General features: G+C 41.7%; 3 protein-coding genes across 3 annotated transcripts; 1 reads left to right on the top strand and 2 right to left on the bottom strand.

Moving 5' to 3' along the window:
• Positions 1-396: 396 nt before the first annotated feature.
• On the bottom strand, positions 397-1,080 carry LOC149822785 (putative CCR4-associated factor 1 homolog 6). Its single transcript, XM_089980378.1, has one exon. It carries the CDS (start codon positions 1,078-1,080, stop codon positions 397-399), a length of 684 nt encoding a protein of 227 aa, XP_089836504.1.
• Positions 1,081-12,225: 11,145 nt separating this feature from the next.
• LOC149822784 (putative CCR4-associated factor 1 homolog 10) lies at positions 12,226-13,041 on the bottom strand. The gene has a single exon (XM_089980377.1). The coding sequence runs from the start codon at positions 13,039-13,041 to the stop codon at positions 12,226-12,228; it is 816 nt and encodes a 271-aa protein (XP_089836503.1).
• Positions 13,042-16,761: 3,720 nt separating this feature from the next.
• On the top strand, positions 16,762-17,505 carry LOC149822783 (putative CCR4-associated factor 1 homolog 6). Its single transcript, XM_089980376.1, has one exon. The coding sequence runs from the start codon at positions 16,762-16,764 to the stop codon at positions 17,503-17,505; it is 744 nt and encodes a 247-aa protein (XP_089836502.1).
• The last annotated feature ends 2,521 nt before the right edge of the window (positions 17,506-20,026 follow it).

The raw sequence follows: 20,026 nt of genomic DNA, 5'->3' as shown, positions 1-20,026 counted from the left end.
TGTAAAGAAGAAGAAGAGTTCAATCGAATTGCAAATTTCAGAGAACAAACAAGTAACATCACAAACTGTCCCTACATGCAAATAAGTAATACCTAAAAAAAGAGAGTACCGCCTGACAACGAACACCAAACAAAACACACACCACCAAGAGAAAAAAATGAAAAGGAAATGACATGAATGAAACTCATTCGTTCAAGGCATTGATCTTGCACTACCCAGACTGATCTCGAACATCTAAAACCTTTCATGAATGATACGACGAATCTCGAACATCTAAAACCTTTCATGAATGATACGACGAATCTCGAACATCTAAAACCCACCAAAAACAAACTCAACCTTTCAAGATCGATCATAAGATTCTCTCTCTCTCTCTCTCTCTCTCTCTCTCTCTCTCTAGAGTCGGCTGAGGGGATAGACCATGTTGGGTCGACCCTCGGGAATCTCTTTGAGAAAGTAGCCTCTCTTCACGTGCATCAACGCCTGCTGTGCGAGGAAGCTGTCGTCCCGTCCATGTCTGAAGCGCAATCTCTTAAACACATCGTCCACCGACGTCCAGATTGAGAGGGATCCATACACGTTTCTCACGTCGTTCAACGTTACCGAGTACCACCTAATCCTCTGCCGAAATTCAACGCGCTGCTCCGGCAAGCAGTTGAGAGTTTTCACCATCGGCCACACGGCATCAATTCCCATGCAATAGAGCAGGTCCAAGAGGATGCACGGTAGGATACCGTTCCGCAAGTTGACCTCGACATCAATACCATTCTTTACCATGAGCTGCCGGAAATCGGCGTTGAGAACTTTCGAGGGGATCGTCATCTTGACATTGAACAGAAAGATAAACTTCTCACCGGTGTCGGGGTGGATAGGGAGGTTGCCGGACTCGTCCGTGAAGGTGAGGACGAGCTGGAGGAGATACAGGCCGTTGTTGAAGGGGCCGAACACCGGCCGTTCATCGAAGCCGATAAAAATAGCATGGGCGGTAACGTAGGGGTACGGGATGACTATCTGGTGGATGAAGTCGAGTTCTCGAACGATGTTGTGGGCCCAGACCTGCCTCACTGTGACGGGTTCCATGTGTTGGAAAAAATGTTAAAAAACAAGACTAAGAAAGAGAAGAAGGAAGAAGACCAGGAAGGGGGTTGCATAATCCTTGGGCGGGGGGGGGGGGGGGGGGATTCGAGAGGATATATAGGTTCGTCATGGATTGTGATGGTGGTAGGAGTCAGGAATAAATTTTTTTATAGGAAATATAAAGTAAAGATTAATAACCGAATACGTTCTGATCAGATAAACCACAAGATGGGGATGAACATGGGAAAGCAGTAAAAACAGTAAAGAGAAATGCACTCATGCCAGACCATACCAGATAAAATAAATTTTTTTATTATTTTTACATTGAAAATTTGTGAGACTAATATATAATTTCACAAACTATAGCGAGGTCCATGTATTAATCGAACATTCGGCTCCGGACCCAGGTCTTAATCGGGTCTTCTTATTTGTCACCATTATCAAACCTTATAGGGTTTGATCCTATTGGGATCCAAGTAAACCCGACCCATTGAACCTCTGCTCGCATATATATATATATATATATATATATATATATATATATATATATATATATATATATATATATATATATATATAACAGTAATCGTATCCATATTAGAACCCACACCCAGTACCCATGTGACATAACCCACCCATGACACCCGTAGGCCCAATCACTTGACTGGGTGCCAGCACTCTTTGCTAGGATGTGGAAGGCCCTGCTTTCAAAACACAAAAGAATTGTGCTTCATTTATTACCTGATCTAACCTCGAGCTAGAGTACGAACTTCACACTTGGTATTCACAAAACTCTCTCTCTCTCCTTTCTAAAACTTGGAGGGCTCCATTAGTTGGTGTGCGAGAGGACTGCTTTGTGTTAGATCTTATCATCGGCCCTGCTATAATTATACGTGAAAAAAAGTAGAGAACTATTTGGAGAGTTTGGTTATTTACAGTGTGGTGGTTCATATGGATGGCCAGAAATGATGCTATTTTTCGGGATGTCCCATTCAACCTTAACGGTTTGACTCATAGGGTCTTGGCTGACGTTTATGCTATTTTACGCATATATCTCAAAGACCTGCCTCTACCTCCAACCGATCCTCATCTAGATGTCTGTGGTCCTTGATGAGTTTTATGTTTTGTGTTGGGTTTTTCTGTTTTTTGTGTAAATGGTGTTTTAATGTTGTGTTGTTGTATGTGTGCTTGTGGGACTCAACGCTTTGTTGAGTTTCACTTTTAAGTAATGTTGATCGCTTTTCGTCTCTCTCTCTCTCTCTCTCTCTCTCTCTCTCTCTCTCTCTCTCTCTCTCTCTCTCTCTCTCTCTCTGAGAGAGAGAGAGAGAGACTAAAGACGTTGCAGCCATTCTTGGTGTTGAAGCGCCTATACTTTCCCAAGGACATTCCTCTGAATCATGCCAATGTGTTCTACAGGATCTTTGGAATTTGTCTTTGTGTGTGTGTGTGTGAGAGAGAGAGAGAGAGAGAGAGAGAGAGAGAGAGAGAGAGAGAAAAGATCCTCTTGAAAGGTTTTAGTTTCTCAGTTGTGTTGGTTGTACAAGATTCGTTGTTTTTTCTTTTTTAAAGCCTTTCAGATATACGAGACTAAGATAAAATTATTTAAGTCTGTTATTATTTTATAACATGCCTTAGCTGATGGTTAAAAGTTGGCCGATTCATTTTGCTTTAAGTTGAGAATCATCATTAGGGTTTTAACTGGTTCGGGTCAAAAGCAGATCAGGTCATGCTGAACATGAGCGTTTTTGCTCATGCCGACATCGTGGCCGTCTATTTGCACTTTGGATAAATGCCACGTAGTTTTGTTGACTTTTGAGCTTTTTAAATATGATCATATATAAATTGACAAACTTTATTGACTAAATATGCCATATTAAGTCTAGTAAAAGTGATATATTGTAAGGTGCCAACTATGCTCACATATCGAGTGGTGTTTTTCTAGTAATGTTTATCCATGCTTGGATAAAATCACATTTGGTGCAGCTATAGTGACAACTCGTTTACTGTCATGGGCTGGGAAGAGAAGGCCCCCGTGACGTAGCTTCGGGCAATCACACACACCGAAGGCAGGCCTTTTAAGCGCACAAGCAACGCACAACACACGCGCACGAACGGAAGCAAGAGTATGCGTATGCACAAGTACGAAGAGAGAGAGATGCAAAAAGCTTCTTTATAGATACTTGAAAGCAAAGTACATCAAGAGGGGAAGAGAGGGTCCGAATACACGGGGTACTTAGGCCGTAAGGCCTTGTGGGGCACTCTAGAGTGCCAAAGAGGTATATACATCAGAGCAAAAAAGTGAAAAACATGGCGGTCCGGAACACGCTCCCCCGCCTAAGTTGGCGTCGTCCTCGACGCCAATTGTTCATGGTAGCCTTCTACAAGTTGTCGATGCTGAAACATGCTGCTGGCTTTCTCCCAGGTGGCTTCACATTCTGGCAATCCTTTCCACTGCACTAAGTACTTTTTTACTTCCCCTAGATAGTTGTTGGAATGGTTGAGGATGATATCTGGATCTCTGCCTGGTACACTAATTGTTGAAGGAGCTCGTTGCGGGATCGGAGCACGTTGAGGCATGCTCCGTTGAGGATCTCCTTCATCTTCGTGGAATGGCTTCAGGTTACATATATGGAATATCGGGTGCACTTAAAAGTTTGCTGGCAAGTCTAGCCGGTACGCCAAGTTTCCCACACGTTTGATAATGGTGAAGGGGCCATCATACTTGCGAATAAGGCCTCGGTGGTGGCCCCGAACGATAGCTGTGCGGTCAGGATAGAGTTTGGCCAACACTTTGTCTCCAACTCGAAATTCTGCTGGGCGACGCTTCTCATCTGCCCATTTCTTCATGCGCTTGGTTGCCTTGTTTGGATATGCCTTCGCCAACTCTGTCTGATCTTGCCAGTTTCTGACAAACTGGTATGCATAAGGTGTTTTTCCACGTCCTCACGCAGCAAGGGAGTGTGGAGTCTGCGGCTGTTGTCCAGTTGCGACTTCAAATGGATTATGGCCGGACGACTCGCTCTTTTGAATGTTGTAACAGAATTGAGCCGCATCAAGTAAATCAACCCAATCCCTTTGGTTGGCACTGACAAAGTGCCACAGGTATTCCTCCAGCATGCCGTTTATTCTCTCTGTCTGTCCGTCGGTTTGGGGGTGGAAACTTGTGCTGAAATGCAAGTTCGTCCCCATTAAGTGAAACACTTCTCGCCAAAGCTTGCCAGTGAAGCGTGCATCACGATCACTGACGATGCTCTCTGGAATTCCCCAATGCTTAATTACGTTTTGCACGAATAACTTTGCAGTATCAGCGGCTGAGCAGGTGGCAGGGGCAGGCATGAAGATAGCATACTTCGAGAACCTATCCACAACCACATAAATCGAACTGCAACCTTGTGCTTTCGGCAAGCTAACAATGAAGTCCATGGTTATGCACTCCCACGGGCGACTAGGCACAGGTAGGGGCTCCAGTAGTCCATCGGGTCTCTGATTGATGGACTTGTCTTGTTGGCAAATCAAGCAAGTCCGTACATAGGCATCTACGTCATCGCGCATCTGCGGCCAATAGAATGCACGTTCCAACAATGCCAAGGTCCTCTGTTGTCCTGGGTGACCCGCCCAAGTAGTATCATGGCACTCGTGCATCAAGCACCTCTTCAAGATATCTTGTCGCGGAATATATAGACGATCGCCCGCAGCGCGGAGCAAACCGTCCTCTAGCCAGAATCTCTGCGTCTTTCCTTCCTTCACCAATGCAATCAGTTGTTGAGCCATTTGGTCACTTTTCGAACCTTCTCGCACTTGTTCAAGAAGATCGCTCGTCGGTTGGCTCACACTGCCCTCCCCAGCGAGCAAAGCTGCAAGTTCCGCCTTTCGACTCAAGGCGTCGGCCACAACATTGGTCCTGCCTGGCTTATACTCGAGGACCATATCGAATTCTGCCAAGAAATCCTGCCAACGTGCTTGCCTTGGACTCAGCTTCTTCTGAGTTTGGAAGTAGCTTGTCGCAACATTGTCAGTGCGCACAACGAATTGTGATCCCAAGAGATAGTGTCTCCATGTGCGGAGACAATGCACGACCGCCAACATTTCACGCTCGTGCATCGTGTATCGACCATCAGCATCGTTCAACTTCTTGCTTTCAAATGTGATGGGATGTCCTTCTTGGAGCAACACCCCACCAATAGCAAAGTCAGACGCATCGGTCTGCACTTCAAAGGGTTGCCGACAGTCAGGCAACTTCAGCATTGGCTCCTCTGTCAAGGCATGTTTTAACCCATCAAAAGCCTTCTGTCAGGCATCAGACTATAGTCATGGTCTGTCTTTCTTCAACAGATCTGTGAGCGCAGCCGCAATTTGCGAGTATCCTTTGATGAAGCGTCAGTAATAATTTGCAAGCCCCAAAAAAGAGCGCAACTCAGGAACCTTAGAGGGCGGCTCCCATGCTTGAATAACTTCAATCTTCTTGTGGTCCATTTTAAGAGTGCCTCCTTTAACAATATGCCCCAGAAAATGGACTTCCTTCTGGCCGAATAGGCACTTCTCTCGCTTGACATACAATTCGTGGTCCTTTAAAGTCTGAAACACAATCTGAAGGTGCTGAACATGCTGCTCCATCGAGTCGCTATACACTACTATATCATCCAAATAGACGACGATAAACTTGTCGAGGTGCGAGTAGAAGATCTTATTCATTAGGGTCGAAAAGGTAGCGGGCGCGTTCGTCAAGCCAAAGGGCATGACAAGGAATTCGAACGCCTCATATCGCGATACACAAGTAGTCTTTGCCTCATCCACTTCTGCAACTCTCACTTGTCAGTAGCCCGATCACAAATCCAACTTAGAGAAGACCTTCGCTTTTCCAAGTTCATCAAACAAGTCTGCGATCAAAGAAAGCGGGTACTTGTTCTTCACCGTCATTTTGTTCAGTGCCCTATAGTCGACGCACAACCGCTTCGACTCATCGTGCTTTGCTTGAAAAAGCATGGGCGCTCCAAAAGGAGCTTTGGATGGTTGGATGATTCCTGCTTCGAGCATACCATCCAATTGTCTGCGTAATTCCTGCAGCTCAAGAATTGCCATGCGATAAGGAGCCATTGCGGGTGGCCGTGCACCCGGTATTAATTCAATCTGATGATCTACCTCACACCTCAGAGGTAGCTTCTTCGGCATCTCGGCGGGCATAACATCACTGAACTCCTTTAATACTGGCGCTAAGGCCTCTGGGACATCCGCAATTTTTTCTACCTCATCTGTAGTACGGATTGTGACAAGAAAAGTCTTGTCACCACTTTTCATGCCTCTCTTCAACTGGAGCGCAGACACCAAACGCTCACAAGGCTTCCCTGTCATCGCAGTAACCATGCAGGGCTGACTCTCACTCTCAAAGCTGACAATGTTGAGGTGGGGCATCGGCACTGCCTTGTTGCTTCTCAAGAATTTCATGCCGAGGATGACTTTAAAATCATCCATGGGTGCGACTGATAACGCGATCCTTCCTGACCAGTTGTGGATCCGCACTGGTACATCCCGAGCGACACCGTAGATGGCTTTAGCCTCTGAATTAACCGCTTTCATGAGGCTCTCTTTTTTTTCCCACTGTAATCCCAACCGTTCTGCTTCCTCGTGCGAGATGAAGTTATGTGTGGCACCTGTGTCTACCAATGCCTTGGTGAGTCTTCTGTTGAGCAAAAGTTCCAAATACATCAATTCTTTGCATATTGTCGGTTTCACACTAGTTATGACCTTTACTGCATTCATCATATGCATTGCGCCAACTGTTGGCGCCTTTGCAAGTTGATCATCTTCCTCACCCTGAACAGCATTCGCAACTCGGGGTACGCAGTTATCTTCATTCCCTTGACCGCAGTTTCTATTGGAACATGTATCCTGCCAATGATCCCCATGGCAGATGCGGCAGTCACGGCGACGATAATTACCACCTTGAAAGTTATTCCAATTCTGATTATTATTTTGGCCATCTTGACGGCCATGATTCTGCTGGTTTCCCCGACCAGCATTTTGTCCTTAGTCGTTTCTTCGATTGTCCCTTCGGTTGTTGCGATCATTTCCCTGTTGTCTGCCTTGAAATGCAGGGTCATTTCTATCCAGTTTCGCAAGTTTCTCTGCCACCGCAAGCGCCTCAGCTAGTCTTGCGGGGTTATGCCGGATAAGTTCTTGGTTTGCCCATCCTTGCAACCCATTGCCAAAGTAAAACAACCGATCCTCATCATCCATTCTCTCTACTTCCAACATTATCGAAGAGAATGCCTTGACATAGTCATGTACTGACCCTATCTGTTTCAATGCCAATAACCTTTTACGGGCCATTTTTTCTTGATTTTTAGGTAGAAAGTAGTCTCGCATTTCCTTCTGGAGGTCTTCCCATGAGACTATAGCAACCAATCCCCATCGAACATCACCTAAGCGACGTCTCCACCAAAGGGTCGCTTCATTCACAAAGTACATTGTTGTGGTGCGCAGCCTATCTGCGTCCTCTTCTATCCTCGCAGCTTTTACAAATTGGTCCATCTCGTAGATAAAATTCTTGAGATCCTTTGAGTCCCGCGTGCCTTTATACTTGGCGGGCTCAGGTAGCCTGTAACGTGGTCTCTCCACATATGTTGTAACATCGCCAGCCGGGGCAGTTCTCAACTGCCGCTCTAACTGTTCATTCTTTCGTCGAACAACATCCAATTCAGCAGCCATGATATTGAACTGACCCAACAAATCATCAAATCTGGTGGAAAAGTCCTCCACCGAGTAGTTAAGTTTAGTGGCAAGACTTTCCACCGAGTCTTCCACTCCCTCTACTGCTGTCTTGATCTCTGCATTGAGATCTCTGAAAGCGACACAAGTTTCATTAACCAACTTCTCCATGTTGGTCACTGACCCAGTCAGCTCCGCCACATCGCGCGAGATGGCTGACACCCGATCATTGGCCATGAAATCCTTTTCAGCAGGAACCACACTGCTTGAAGGAGTCATGGCAATCTTCTTTGGCGCCATTGTTACTCCCAATGTCGACAAGGCTCTGGTACCAACTTGTCACGGGCTGGGAAGCGAAGGCCCCCGTGACGTAGCTTCGGGCAATCACACACACCGAAGGCAGGCCTTTTAAGCGCACAAGCAATGCACAACACACGCGCATGAGCGGAAGCAAGAGTATGTGTATGCACAAGCACAAAGAGAGAGAGATGCAAAAAGCTTCTTTATAGATACTTGAAAGCAAAGTACATCAAGAGGGGAAGAGAGGGTCTGAATACATGGGGTACTTAGGCCGTAAGGCCTTGTGGGGCACTCTAGAGTGCCAAAGAGGTATATACATCAGAGCAAAAAGGTGAAAAACATGGCGGTCCGGAACATTTACAATCTATCATCTTTATTTTGAGCAAGAGGTCTATAATATATTTTCTCTCACAGAGCACAATTCTTGAGGCTTTGAGAAAACACAGATGACTACAAAAAATATGACTTCTTGATTTATAGGTCAAAATTAATAGTTCTTGTGAGATAACGCATAATCCTTTTTCTATGAACCCAATTATCTTGATTTGGTTTATGTATAAACTGATAGACTTTATTGATTGAATATACAATATCAGGTTTGATAAAAGTGATATATTGTAAGGTGTCAACTATGCTTACATATCGAGTGGTGTTTTCTAATAATGTTCCTCCATGCTTGGACAAAATCACCTTTGGTGTTGTTAGAGTGATAACTGGTTTACAATTTATATATCATCTCTATTTTGAGCAAGAAGTCTATATATATTTTCTCTGACAGAGCACAATTCTTGAGGCTTCATAAGCAATTTCTATTATAAGAAAGTAGTGCAAAGCGCCTAAATCTTTGATAGAAAATTTGCATTTAAAATCCTGTATAATCTACTTAATATTTTTACATGAGTTTTTTATAATAATAATATCATCAACATAAAATAGGACAAATGTATGTATACAATTTTTATGACAGATAAATAAGGATGGATCAACTTTTGATTCAGTAAAACCTAACATTTTTAAATAAATGTGCAGTCTTTCAAACCACATCCTAGAAGCTTATTTAAATCATGAAGAGCACGGTTAAGTTTGCACACAAAGTTTGGATGACTCTTATTTTTAAATTTAAGATGTTTACTCAAATTCAAATCCTCTTACAATGTTATTTACGTCCAACTAATGGATCAACCGTCCTAAATTGACTGCAATTGAGAGAATCATTCAAATTGATATAGGTTTAATAAGTGGGCTAAATGCTTCAAAGTAATCAACTCCCTCTTGTTGAATGTACCCTTTGCTAATAAGACGAGTTTTATATTTGGCTATGGGTATATTGTAATGCATTTTAATCTTATAAATTCATTTACACCTAACTAGATTTGTAGCATTTTTTGAAAAGACAAAGGCTTAGGTTTGGTTTTGATGTAGGGCCTTTACTCCTTCTATAGTGACTTGATGTCACTTAGGTTCAGTAAAAGCCTATTTGAATGAGTATGATTCTTGCTCTTCTTCGCTCACCTCACCCAAGAGAGCAATAGGATATTTTGTTTCAAAAAATAACCTTGGTTTGATAGTTCCATCTTAGTATGGAACTTGGTGGGAGAGATCAAACTATAAGATTTGATTATTTTGCTTGTTCTCATGAAATTTGATTATTAAACAACCCGGGTATGTTTTATGAAATTTTATATTAAACTTGGATCCAACCAGAATAAGTTTGCAAATTTTTAATATTAATAACCCTAAAAATATTATTTTTGACTTGGGCCAAGTTTTTATAATCTTTATCAGAGTATGGTTTTTCTAATTAAAAATCTGACTATATCTCAATTCATATATGATATCGATGCCTTATAACTAAGCCCAATCTAAGTCCGAACTCTGAACCCATCCATTTTGGCAGAGGTCCAACCAGTTGACACTCCTAAATTGAAAACAATGGACAGTGGCCGGATCTGCTCTGGTTTTACTGCTAACTGAAAACTAACATCATCAACCCCTCCTAAAAGCTAAAATTCTAAACGGTGCACAAAAAAAAAGGTTGTTAGAGGCAAATCTGTTGCTCATGCCTTATGTTATCCCTATCTTCATAACCCTTATTGGGATTTTATTGATGCAAGTTGTTTTGATCAAATCAGAGTCCACATATGTGATCTACATCATTTCTTTAGCAAAAAACAGAATTTAAATTGCTGAAATTCAATCTGTTTGCAAGAATTTTGGTGATGCAAAAATCAACTGTTGACAAAATACAAAATTGTGTAATTAATAAAACACAATTTCTTGAATGGTTTTTAGTTTCTTGCTGGTGTTGGTCGTTCAAGATTCGTGGTGGTGGTGGTGCAAGATTGCTGATGTTGGTCGATCGTTGCTGGGTTTGTTATCGTCTTTTCTGTTTTCTTGGTGTGGTTGTGTTTTGTTGTTCTCCATCAAGCTTCATCTTTGCGACCTAAGATCACTGCTGTCGGTGCCGGCTTCCATGCATTTGTTTCATTTGGTTTCTTTTTTTTTTTTGTGGTGGTACGTTCTTTTTTCTAACGAAAGCTAGCCAACAGACTAAATGCTTCTTGTAATAACCCGGACAATATGCATAAGATAAGAGCCAAATTTCCAACTTGCTCAGACTAAATCAATAGTAAGATAAAAGAAAAAAGTCAGACCAAAGGCTGGGGTTATCATATAAACGTCAAGATCGCATTGTTCTTTGCCTTTTGGGGTTCCAATGTTGTCAGCTTAAGTTTATTGCTGGCGGATGGTGTTGAAAATGGTTCAGACCTAGGTGGGACCGAACCTGAATCTGATTTCAGGTGCTGGTACCGGGTCTGGAATCGAGTCCAATCGAAGCCAAAATAACAAAAAAGGATTACATGATTCAGACCCAAACCAAAAACAGTAAAATAATATTTTTTTATATTGAAAAAATATGAATCATAATCTGAACTCCGGTTGGTTCAGGGTCTGTTAAGAAATTTCACAAATCACACTCTGCTCCATATATTAAACAAACTCTTCGAGTTTGACCCAGATTATAATTAACCCTTTGAGTTGGGTCTCCGTGTCAAACCCAACCAGTTGACAACCCTCATCAAGGAATCTATGTTGTCCGTAAGCCTGTTCAATTTCAAGGTTTAAGTGGGAAATTAAACCATCAAACAGTAAAATGTACCGATGGTTGGCCTTGATGCCTCATTCATCAACTCCTTTTTGCATTGTTTGGATTTTAGAATTTTAGGTTGCATTCCTGTCTGATCTGTTCCAACCATCCCCTATGTCATCCCCATCTCCGTACCCCTCTTAAATTTTATTGTGCAACTTGTTTTTTTATCAAATCTGACCCGGACTCATCATGGTCGACTTAATATCAATCAACCCTTAGATTTTATTTTTTTAACCAAAAATAATGATTTTTTATCATAGCAAATCCATGATACTTTTGGTTATCGATATTATCAGTGATATTTTTTATTTGAAATGATGACCAAAATATCATATGCTTTTTTTGTGATATTTTAAAAACATTGTGGATATTTATCATAATGCTTAAGGGCTATTGCGGTCGATTTTTCCACATAAACCTTGAAATTGAACTGTCCTACGGACAACAGAGAGTCATTGACGAGGGTTGTCAACTGGTAGGTTGTGACCCACAGACCCAGACCAAACCTGTTTGGTGATAAACAAACAGGGGTAATTAGGATCCGGGTCAAACTTGAAGAGTCGGATTAATATATGGTGGCTACTATAGATTTGTGAAATTTCTTATCATGATGTCTAGGTGGTTATTACAAGAAAGGGTTAAGAGTGAAAATATTGATTTAGCCTGTTGGCTAGCTTTCGTTAGAAAAGAACGTACCACCACCAAGAAAAAAGAAAAGAAACGAATGCATGGAGCCCGGCATCAATGACAGCTATACATGGTCGCAAAGATGAAGCTTGATGGACTGATGGAGAACAACAAAATACAAGCACAACAAGAAAAAGGAAAAGACGATAACGGAACTCAGCATCGATCAACAGCAGCAATCTTGCACCACCACGGCTAATCTTGAACAACCAACACCAGAATGAAACTAAAAACTTTCAAGAAAATCCTCTCTCTCTCTCTATCTCTCTCTCTCTCTCTCTCTCTCTCTCTCTCTCTCTCTTTCTTCAGAACCAACCCGCCCCATGGTCCTCGTGGATCATATTGACATGATTCTGCGGAATACCGTTGGGAAAGTATTGGCGCTTCAACTCCAAGAAGGCCTGCATCGTCTTAAGGCTGCCGCACCAACCCTGTTGAAAAGTGACCGTCTCCTGCAATCCCACATGGAGCAACCTGGCGACCTCATGCATTGGCAACGAGAAGCCACAGGAGAGCATCAGGTACTTTATGTCGTAGAACCTTGGGAAGGAGAACCTCACACTCCTCAGGAACTCTTGCAGCGTGTTATACAAGTGCGTCCAGACGACCTTCAGCATCCAGCAGAAGTTCAAGGCCACCCCAAACACCACCCACGTGGTGCGGTCCGTCATGAACAAGCCCGAACACCTGAACAAGGAGGAATGGACGTTCAGGTCGATACCGTTCTGCAGGTTAACGTAGATGTCGATGCCACGCTCCGTCAAATACTGTTGCAAGTCAAAGTTGATCTCGTTTTGGGAGTTGGCAACCTTGAAGTGGAACTCCCAGCCTAACTTCCGGCCGGTGTGGGGGTGGGTGGGGAGGTTGCCGTTCTCGTCGAAGAAGGTGAGACCCAGTTGCACGAGGCGGAGTCGGCCGGTGTTGATGTTTTCGGCGAAGTGAGCGTAGTAGATCTCCCGTGTGTTTTCGCCATCGGGCGGGAGTAATAGGTCGTGGCTAGCGTCGGCGTAGATGGGCGACATGGTGGCGTAAGGAAAGTTGTTGACTATGTGGTTTCGGATGTACTGCAACTCTGAAAGGAGGTTGACAGCCCAGACGTGCACGACTGTGCCATGTTCCATGGCGTACGTAAATGCCAAGAAAATGAAAGAAGGAAGAGGGCAAGAAGGCAGGCAAGGGATTATTACCCAACAGCTCTCACTCTCTCTCGTGAAAAAGTGAAATGCCAAGAAAATGAATGAAGACGGCAAGAAGGCAGGGAAGGGATATCTCTCTCTCTAGATATCTCTGTGGATATATAGGTTAAATTTCGGTGGTGATTATGGCACTAGTAGTTGGCTTCTTGATTATACTGTTATAGAGAGAGAGTTATGGTAGCCAGCGTTTAGTCGGATCCCGGTCTAAGCTGGTTGTTAAATCAGATTATCTCTGGATCTGAATTTGGATTCATATTAGAATCTATATTCATGTTGGATCTAATTTGGACTCAGATCAAAATTGGATCAGATTGCACTTTTTTAACATGCAAGTACCTTGTCTGGATGCTTCTTTATTAAGATCCAATATTACCACATACATTTCAGATCCGGATTCAATCATATTCTATCCGATCTGATTATGATCTCTCTCTCTCTCTCTCTCTCTCTCTCTCTCTCTCTCTCTCTCTCTCTCTCTCTCTCTCTCTCTCTCTCTCTCTCTCTCAGGGGAGAATATATAATTAAGTTTGTTATGAATGGTTATGGTTGTACCGTGGTATAGTAATGGGCATCTTGATTGTGCAGTTCCATACCACACACACTGAGTCTTTGGAGTATGGAGTTGAGGTGCGTACTCTGAAACGACGTCAGATCAGGTGATATAACTAGGCACAAATCTTTTGTGCTTTGAAATCTTGGCCGTCAGTCTTCATCTATTTGTGACCATAACATTATCGGGTTTTGGTGGACCCCACAGATTACACAATGAACGGTGGTGATGAAGTGCCATGGATGGTGGTGATTTTTGAAAACAAACAAAAAATTGTGCTTTGAAGTTTACAAGTCAATCCCCACTGCACATCTCGCATGGGGAACGGTGGAAGCGATTCAGCTGAGAAGTTGAGTGGGGATACAGTATGACCCGATCCGCAGTCTTGTTTTCTTGTTCTGTCATATGGTAAGATAACCATTAATGTTGGTCTTGAATCTTTGATGACTCCTCTGAAGTTTGGTTCCACATCCCTTATATCATATGCCATATTCATACCCCATCTTAAATCTTATTATTTTCAAACCCAATCCTATAGATGGATTCAGCGTCACCAATTTAATAAGATTCTCCTTTGGATTGCATTTTTTTAAGTATAAAATCGCAACCCTAATTCTAATTATATCATCCATGCATTTATGTTTATCAAGCATGTAGAATCTTAATTTAAAAATACAAACACACAAAAATACTTAAATTAAATATTCATCTTATTTAAAAACAAAATAAAAATCTAAATGCTATAGGAAGAAAACACAAAAAACTCTATAAACAAATTAAATATTCATGCTATTTAAAAAAATACTAAATGAAAGCCTCAATTCTGGCAAATATTAATCATAATTTTCATACATAAGCTAATTGAGCCAAAAATTAATAAAACCCCCAAATTTCTAACTAAAATCAATCATGTGAATATTGTATAATGTTAATTAAAAAAATACAGAAATAACAAATTAATATCCATCTCATTAAAAACATAAAATATTAATTGAAACAAAAACACTAAAAGCCCCAAATCCTAGTTATTAAAATGCAACTATTAACAAAAAGGTAAAACAAAAACCTAAATCCAAATCCTAACAAGTAATAATCATAATTTTATTTGTTAATAAAATAAAAAATACTAATTAAAGTGAGCAAGAAAGAGAGAGGACCTCATCTTGTGCACATTGCGGTTGCAAAGTGTGCGACGGTCGAAGGTGGCCTTGGTGCCTAAGGACAGTATGGGTCTGTGGCTATAAGACCCATGAATTTTCAGGTATTTTAATACACCTATAAATATGAAAAACGTTGATTTGTATCTCTAGAATATAAAATGCTGAGTTGATAGAATTGATTAAATTTAATTAGTTATTTTTGAATTCTAAAAAATATTGCCTTGAAAATAAATTTTGAAAAATAAAGCCTTATAAATGAATTTTGAAAAATTATAGTTTTGTAATTGAATTTTGAAAAAATAAAACCTTGGAAATGAATTTTGAAAAGTATAGCCTTGAAATTGAATTTTGAAATATTAGATACTCAATATAAAATTTTGAGAAAAATAATATCCAATATAGAATCAGCATAAATTAAGGTTGTCAAGTAAAATATCTAAGAAATTATAAAATAATAATTAGTTAAAGTAAATAGAAAAGACAACTAAGCTTGAATCTAACCAAAAGGAATAAGTTAAAGTATTTAGAAATTACAACTAAGTAGTAATGACCAATTTGAAACCCACTGCGTGGATGGAGACCCAGGAAAAGTGTACATAGACTCGATGGAGAATAACCCATCATTAGAAAGAGGCTAATAAGCCACATCCTCTCGATGTGAAAGAGACTGGTACCCTAGGGAGACCATGAGATCGCTCCATTGTTGAAAAGCTAGTTCTAAAGGGTTACTACGTAGCATAATTTTTCACGTTTTCATGGTGGAAGACCAAAAATCACACACCTTGCCATACTTGGCTCTTGTGAGCTCATAAACATGAGGATATATGTCCCTTAGCTTGAGATTCTCTCATGCCAAGGTTCTTGCCAAAATAAAGTGTGGCTGCCTCATCCTACAAAGTTACTAGATTACCTCTTGGTTTTTATAAAATAGAGTGAAGTGATGATTGCAGGCAAATAGGTCATTAGTTACAAGAACTTTGGCAAGAAACAAATGTTTGTGCAATTGATGATCATGCATTAAAAGATTTATCATGGAAGGAAAATTTTGTGAGAGACCAGAAATTAAAAACCTGTAGCATCTTAAGGTATGTGGAGGAAACTTTTGGAAACAATAAGATACATAAATGTTAACGGGAATGAGCTATGATATTTCATTTTACCTTGGATTCATGGCATACTAAGTGCAATCAATAGTTCGTGAACAAAAAAAAAAACTTCTAATATGATTTTTTTGGGTGAATTAACACATCGATTGTGCGGAATCAGGATATCATGGTTATAATGCCTTTTTTTTCTGCTTGTGTGGCCAAATTTTGCTCTTTGTGGTACCATGCCTATGCTTGTTCTTCTATTTGTGATGCATATTATGAATATTCCTACTGTAAACACTTTTATCTACTTAGCAGTCAGTGGATATTAATATAATTATTTTTCTGACCATCCTGTAATAGAAAGGGCCAAATCATATTATCTAATTGTTTTATTGGCCTCAATTGTATGCTTTTTCTTTTTGTGGGTTCTATTGATCTGGATTCTAGACCCAGTACCAACACCTGAAATCAGATCCAGGTTGGGTCCCACATCACTCAATTGTATGGTTTTTGTTTTTGTGCGTTTTATTGAACTGGATTCCAAACCCAGTACCAACATTATCTGAAATCAGATCCAGGTTCGGTCCCACCTAGGTCTGAACCATTTTTTAACATCATCCATCACCTAACAAAGAGTGCTGGCACTCAGTCATATGATTGGGCCTACCGGTGTCATGGACTCATGGGTGGGTTATGTCACATGGGTACTAGGTGCAGGTTCTAATATGGATAGGATTACTGTTATATATTGACGAGCAGGGGTTCAATGGGTCGGGTTTACTTGGATCCAAAATAAGAAGACCCAATTAAGACCTGGGTCGGGAGCCGAATGTTCGATTAATGCATGGACCTGGATATAGTTTGTGAAATTATATACCTCGATCGAGACCTGGGTTATGTCACAGTCAGGCAGGTCTGGGCCCACAACGTCGATCGAGACCTCGACTTCATCCACCAGATAGTCATCCAGTACCCCTACGTTACCGCCCATGCTATTTTTATCGGCTTCCATGAACGGCCGGTGTTCGGTCCCTTCAGCAACGACCTGTATCTCCTCCAGCTCGGCCTCACCTTCGCGGACGAGTCCGGCAACCTCCCTATCCACCCCGACACCGGTGAGAAGTGCATCTTTCTGTTCAATGTCAAGATGACGATCCCCTCGAAAGCTCTCAACGCCGATTTCCGGCAGCTCATGGTTAAGAATGGCATTGATGTCGAGGTCAACTTGCAGAACGGTATCCTACCGTGCGTCCTCTTGGACCAGCTCTGTTGCAAGGGAATTGATGCCGTGTGGCCGATGATGAAAATTCTCGACTGCATGCCGCAGCTGCGCGTTGAATTTCTGGAGATGATTAGGTGGTACTCGGTAACGTTGGACGACGTGAGAAACGTGTGTGGAGCCCTCTCGTTCTGGACTAAGGTTTTCGCGCAGTCGGTGGACGGTGTGTTTAAGAGATTGCGCTTCAGACATGGACGGGACGACAGCTACCTCGCACAGCAGGCGTTGATGTACTTGAATAGAGGCTACTTTCTCAAAGAGATTTCCGAGGGTCGAGCCAACATGGTCTATCCCCTCAGCCGACTCTAGAGAGAGAATGATCGATCTTGAAAGGTTGAGTTTGTTTTTGGTGGGTTTTAGATGTTCGAGATTCGTCGTATCATTCATGAAAGGTTTTAGATGTTCGAGATTCGTCGTATCATTCATGAAAGGTTTTAGATGTTCGAGATCAGTCTGGGTAGTGCAAGATCAATGCCTTGAACGAATGAGTTTCATTCATGTCATTTCCTTTTCATTTTTTTCTCTTGGTGGTGTGTGTTTTGTTTGGTGTTCGTTGTCAGGCGGTACTCTCTTTTTTTAGGTATTACTTATTTGCATGTAGGGACTGTTTGTGATGTTACTTGTTCTCTGAAATTTGCAATTCGATTGAGCTCTTCTTCTTCTTTACAATCTTCCTTATCAACTATGATGGAATGTCTATTTTATGCCCAAGCTTTTTTTATCCTCTGTATTTTATACTTTTACATTTTAAGACTTTTTTGTTTATCCTGTGAGAGAGAGAGAGAGAGGTTATCAGTAACCGTTTCTTGGACCCTATCCAAACAGTCTAATGCAAGCAGCAACGTAGGTGTCTTACCTACGTTGGCCTTCCCAAGTCGTGGTCCCATCCAAAGAGCAGATAACGATCAAAGGGGAACTTTTGGTGATAAAGCTGACAAGATAAGAAGGATCCCAAACAAAGAGGTGCTAACTCCTTTATGTTGTTTATATATAAAATTACAATTAACCACAATCAATGTTCTCTAAAACATTAGATTTTTCTATCTCGACTAAAATATGAATTTTTCAACATGCATGAGAGCAGAGAAAACATCAACAAAAAAATGTGAATTCAGATTTTTATGCAAGCAAAACTTTTAACATAGTGAATATTCAATGTGAGCTGAACTAGTAACAAACATGAATAGGGCATATTAGGAAATTAAAAACTCAAACTTCTCAAGGCTACCAGATCCCAATGTAAACAATCCCCTTTCAGGAAACAGAAAAATAAAACCATGGCAGTCAATTAACACAATGATGCATCAACTTAACATTGTTTTAAATAGGCATTAGCGGGTACGTTGCAGGTTGAAGTCATGTCCCACTATTTTTCACAATGAGTAGTTGTGATGAAAGGCCACTAACTGCCTGTGATGATTTCACATTACAAAATATTTATGTTTTGTGCCCCCCCCCCCTCTCCATCTAGCTGAACCATCTAGCCATTGATTGGGCATGACAGGATTGAATATATGATGGAACCCATCCTATTTCAAATGATGGGATCCATGTTTTGTCTTCGAATGTAAAAATATAAATAGATGCAAAAAATGCTGACATTAAATGTAAAAATATAAAAAGAGTTTAATCGAATTGCATGCAAATTCAAGAAAATGGGTCGCATCACAAACCTCCACCTACATGCAAAGAAATAAAACTCAAAAAGGAACATAGTGCCAAGACAGAAAACATAAAACAAAGCACAAACCTCTAAGAAAAATGAAAAAATAAAAAGACAAATAAAATGCATCCAAAACATTGATCTTACACTATCCACATGACGAATTTTGAACATCTAAAACCCACCAACAGCAAACTCAAACATCTCTCTCTCTCTCTCTCTCTCTCTCTCTCTCTCTCTCTCTCTCTCTCTCTCTCTCTCTCTCTCTCTCTCTCACAAGGATGTACTAGAGGGGTGGAATCTGGTTTGGCCGACATGGCACCCTTCTTTCTGCAGCCTTAGGCGACGGGCGGATACGTGTCGGGCGAAGCCGGGAGACTGGTGGTGTACTGTATGTTTCAATCGCAACTTCCGTTCAAGACTTTTCTGTCACAGGTGTGGCTCGGATCGTTCAAAAAACCATCATATTATTTGCCTCTCCGGCAAGTCTCGTATGCCGGAACCTTCATCACACGCCAGGCATCGGGTTCATGACCCTCGTCGACCTGCTGTATCTTTCAGTGATGTGGCGCAGGTGTGTACCATGGAGGCAGGTACCTCTTCATTTTCGGCGTTTAAGATAGGTTCGCTTTGGGTACCGTTGAAGGCATCCAGTGTCGTCTGTCCATCTCATGATGTCGGTCGTTCGTCAGAGTTATACCGCTCGTATCCTAAAGCGTCCATCGAGAAGCGTCCTTCCAAACTGACAATCTGTCTCATCCGCCCTGATGAATTAATGAGTAAAACTGCTTTCGAGATGGAGTGTGGGTCCACTTGCGTTGAGAATTTTTCGGGCTCTATATGTTCATTTGGTTTGCCTCTTCAACTATTGGGCCGCCAGCATGATCTTGCGTCTGGGAGTTGTGCTGCATCTGTCGCCCATGATGGATCCTGGGCCCGTTCATTTTTCGATCATCATGGGAGCTTGTGTTCAGTCGATTCTACAATTCGTATTCTGACGATATTCCTACCATGCAAAGGCGTCCTGGTGTGCATGGGGTCTGCCCCAACGTGTGTTTTGGGTTTTACCTGTGTGGTCTCGTTGTCACCTTGCATGCTGCACCCAACTCACATTTTGAGTTCGGCGGACTGCTTGCCCGATCAAGACGGGGGTTGTCCCATGGAGGG

Source organism: Nuphar pumila, chromosome 11, assembly GCF_984573655.1.
Source record: "Nuphar pumila chromosome 11, dmNupPumi1.hap1.1, whole genome shotgun sequence".
In the NCBI taxonomy this organism is placed as follows: Eukaryota; Viridiplantae; Streptophyta; class Magnoliopsida; order Nymphaeales; family Nymphaeaceae; genus Nuphar; species Nuphar pumila.
This window is presented reverse-complemented; position numbering and strand designations above follow the sequence as displayed.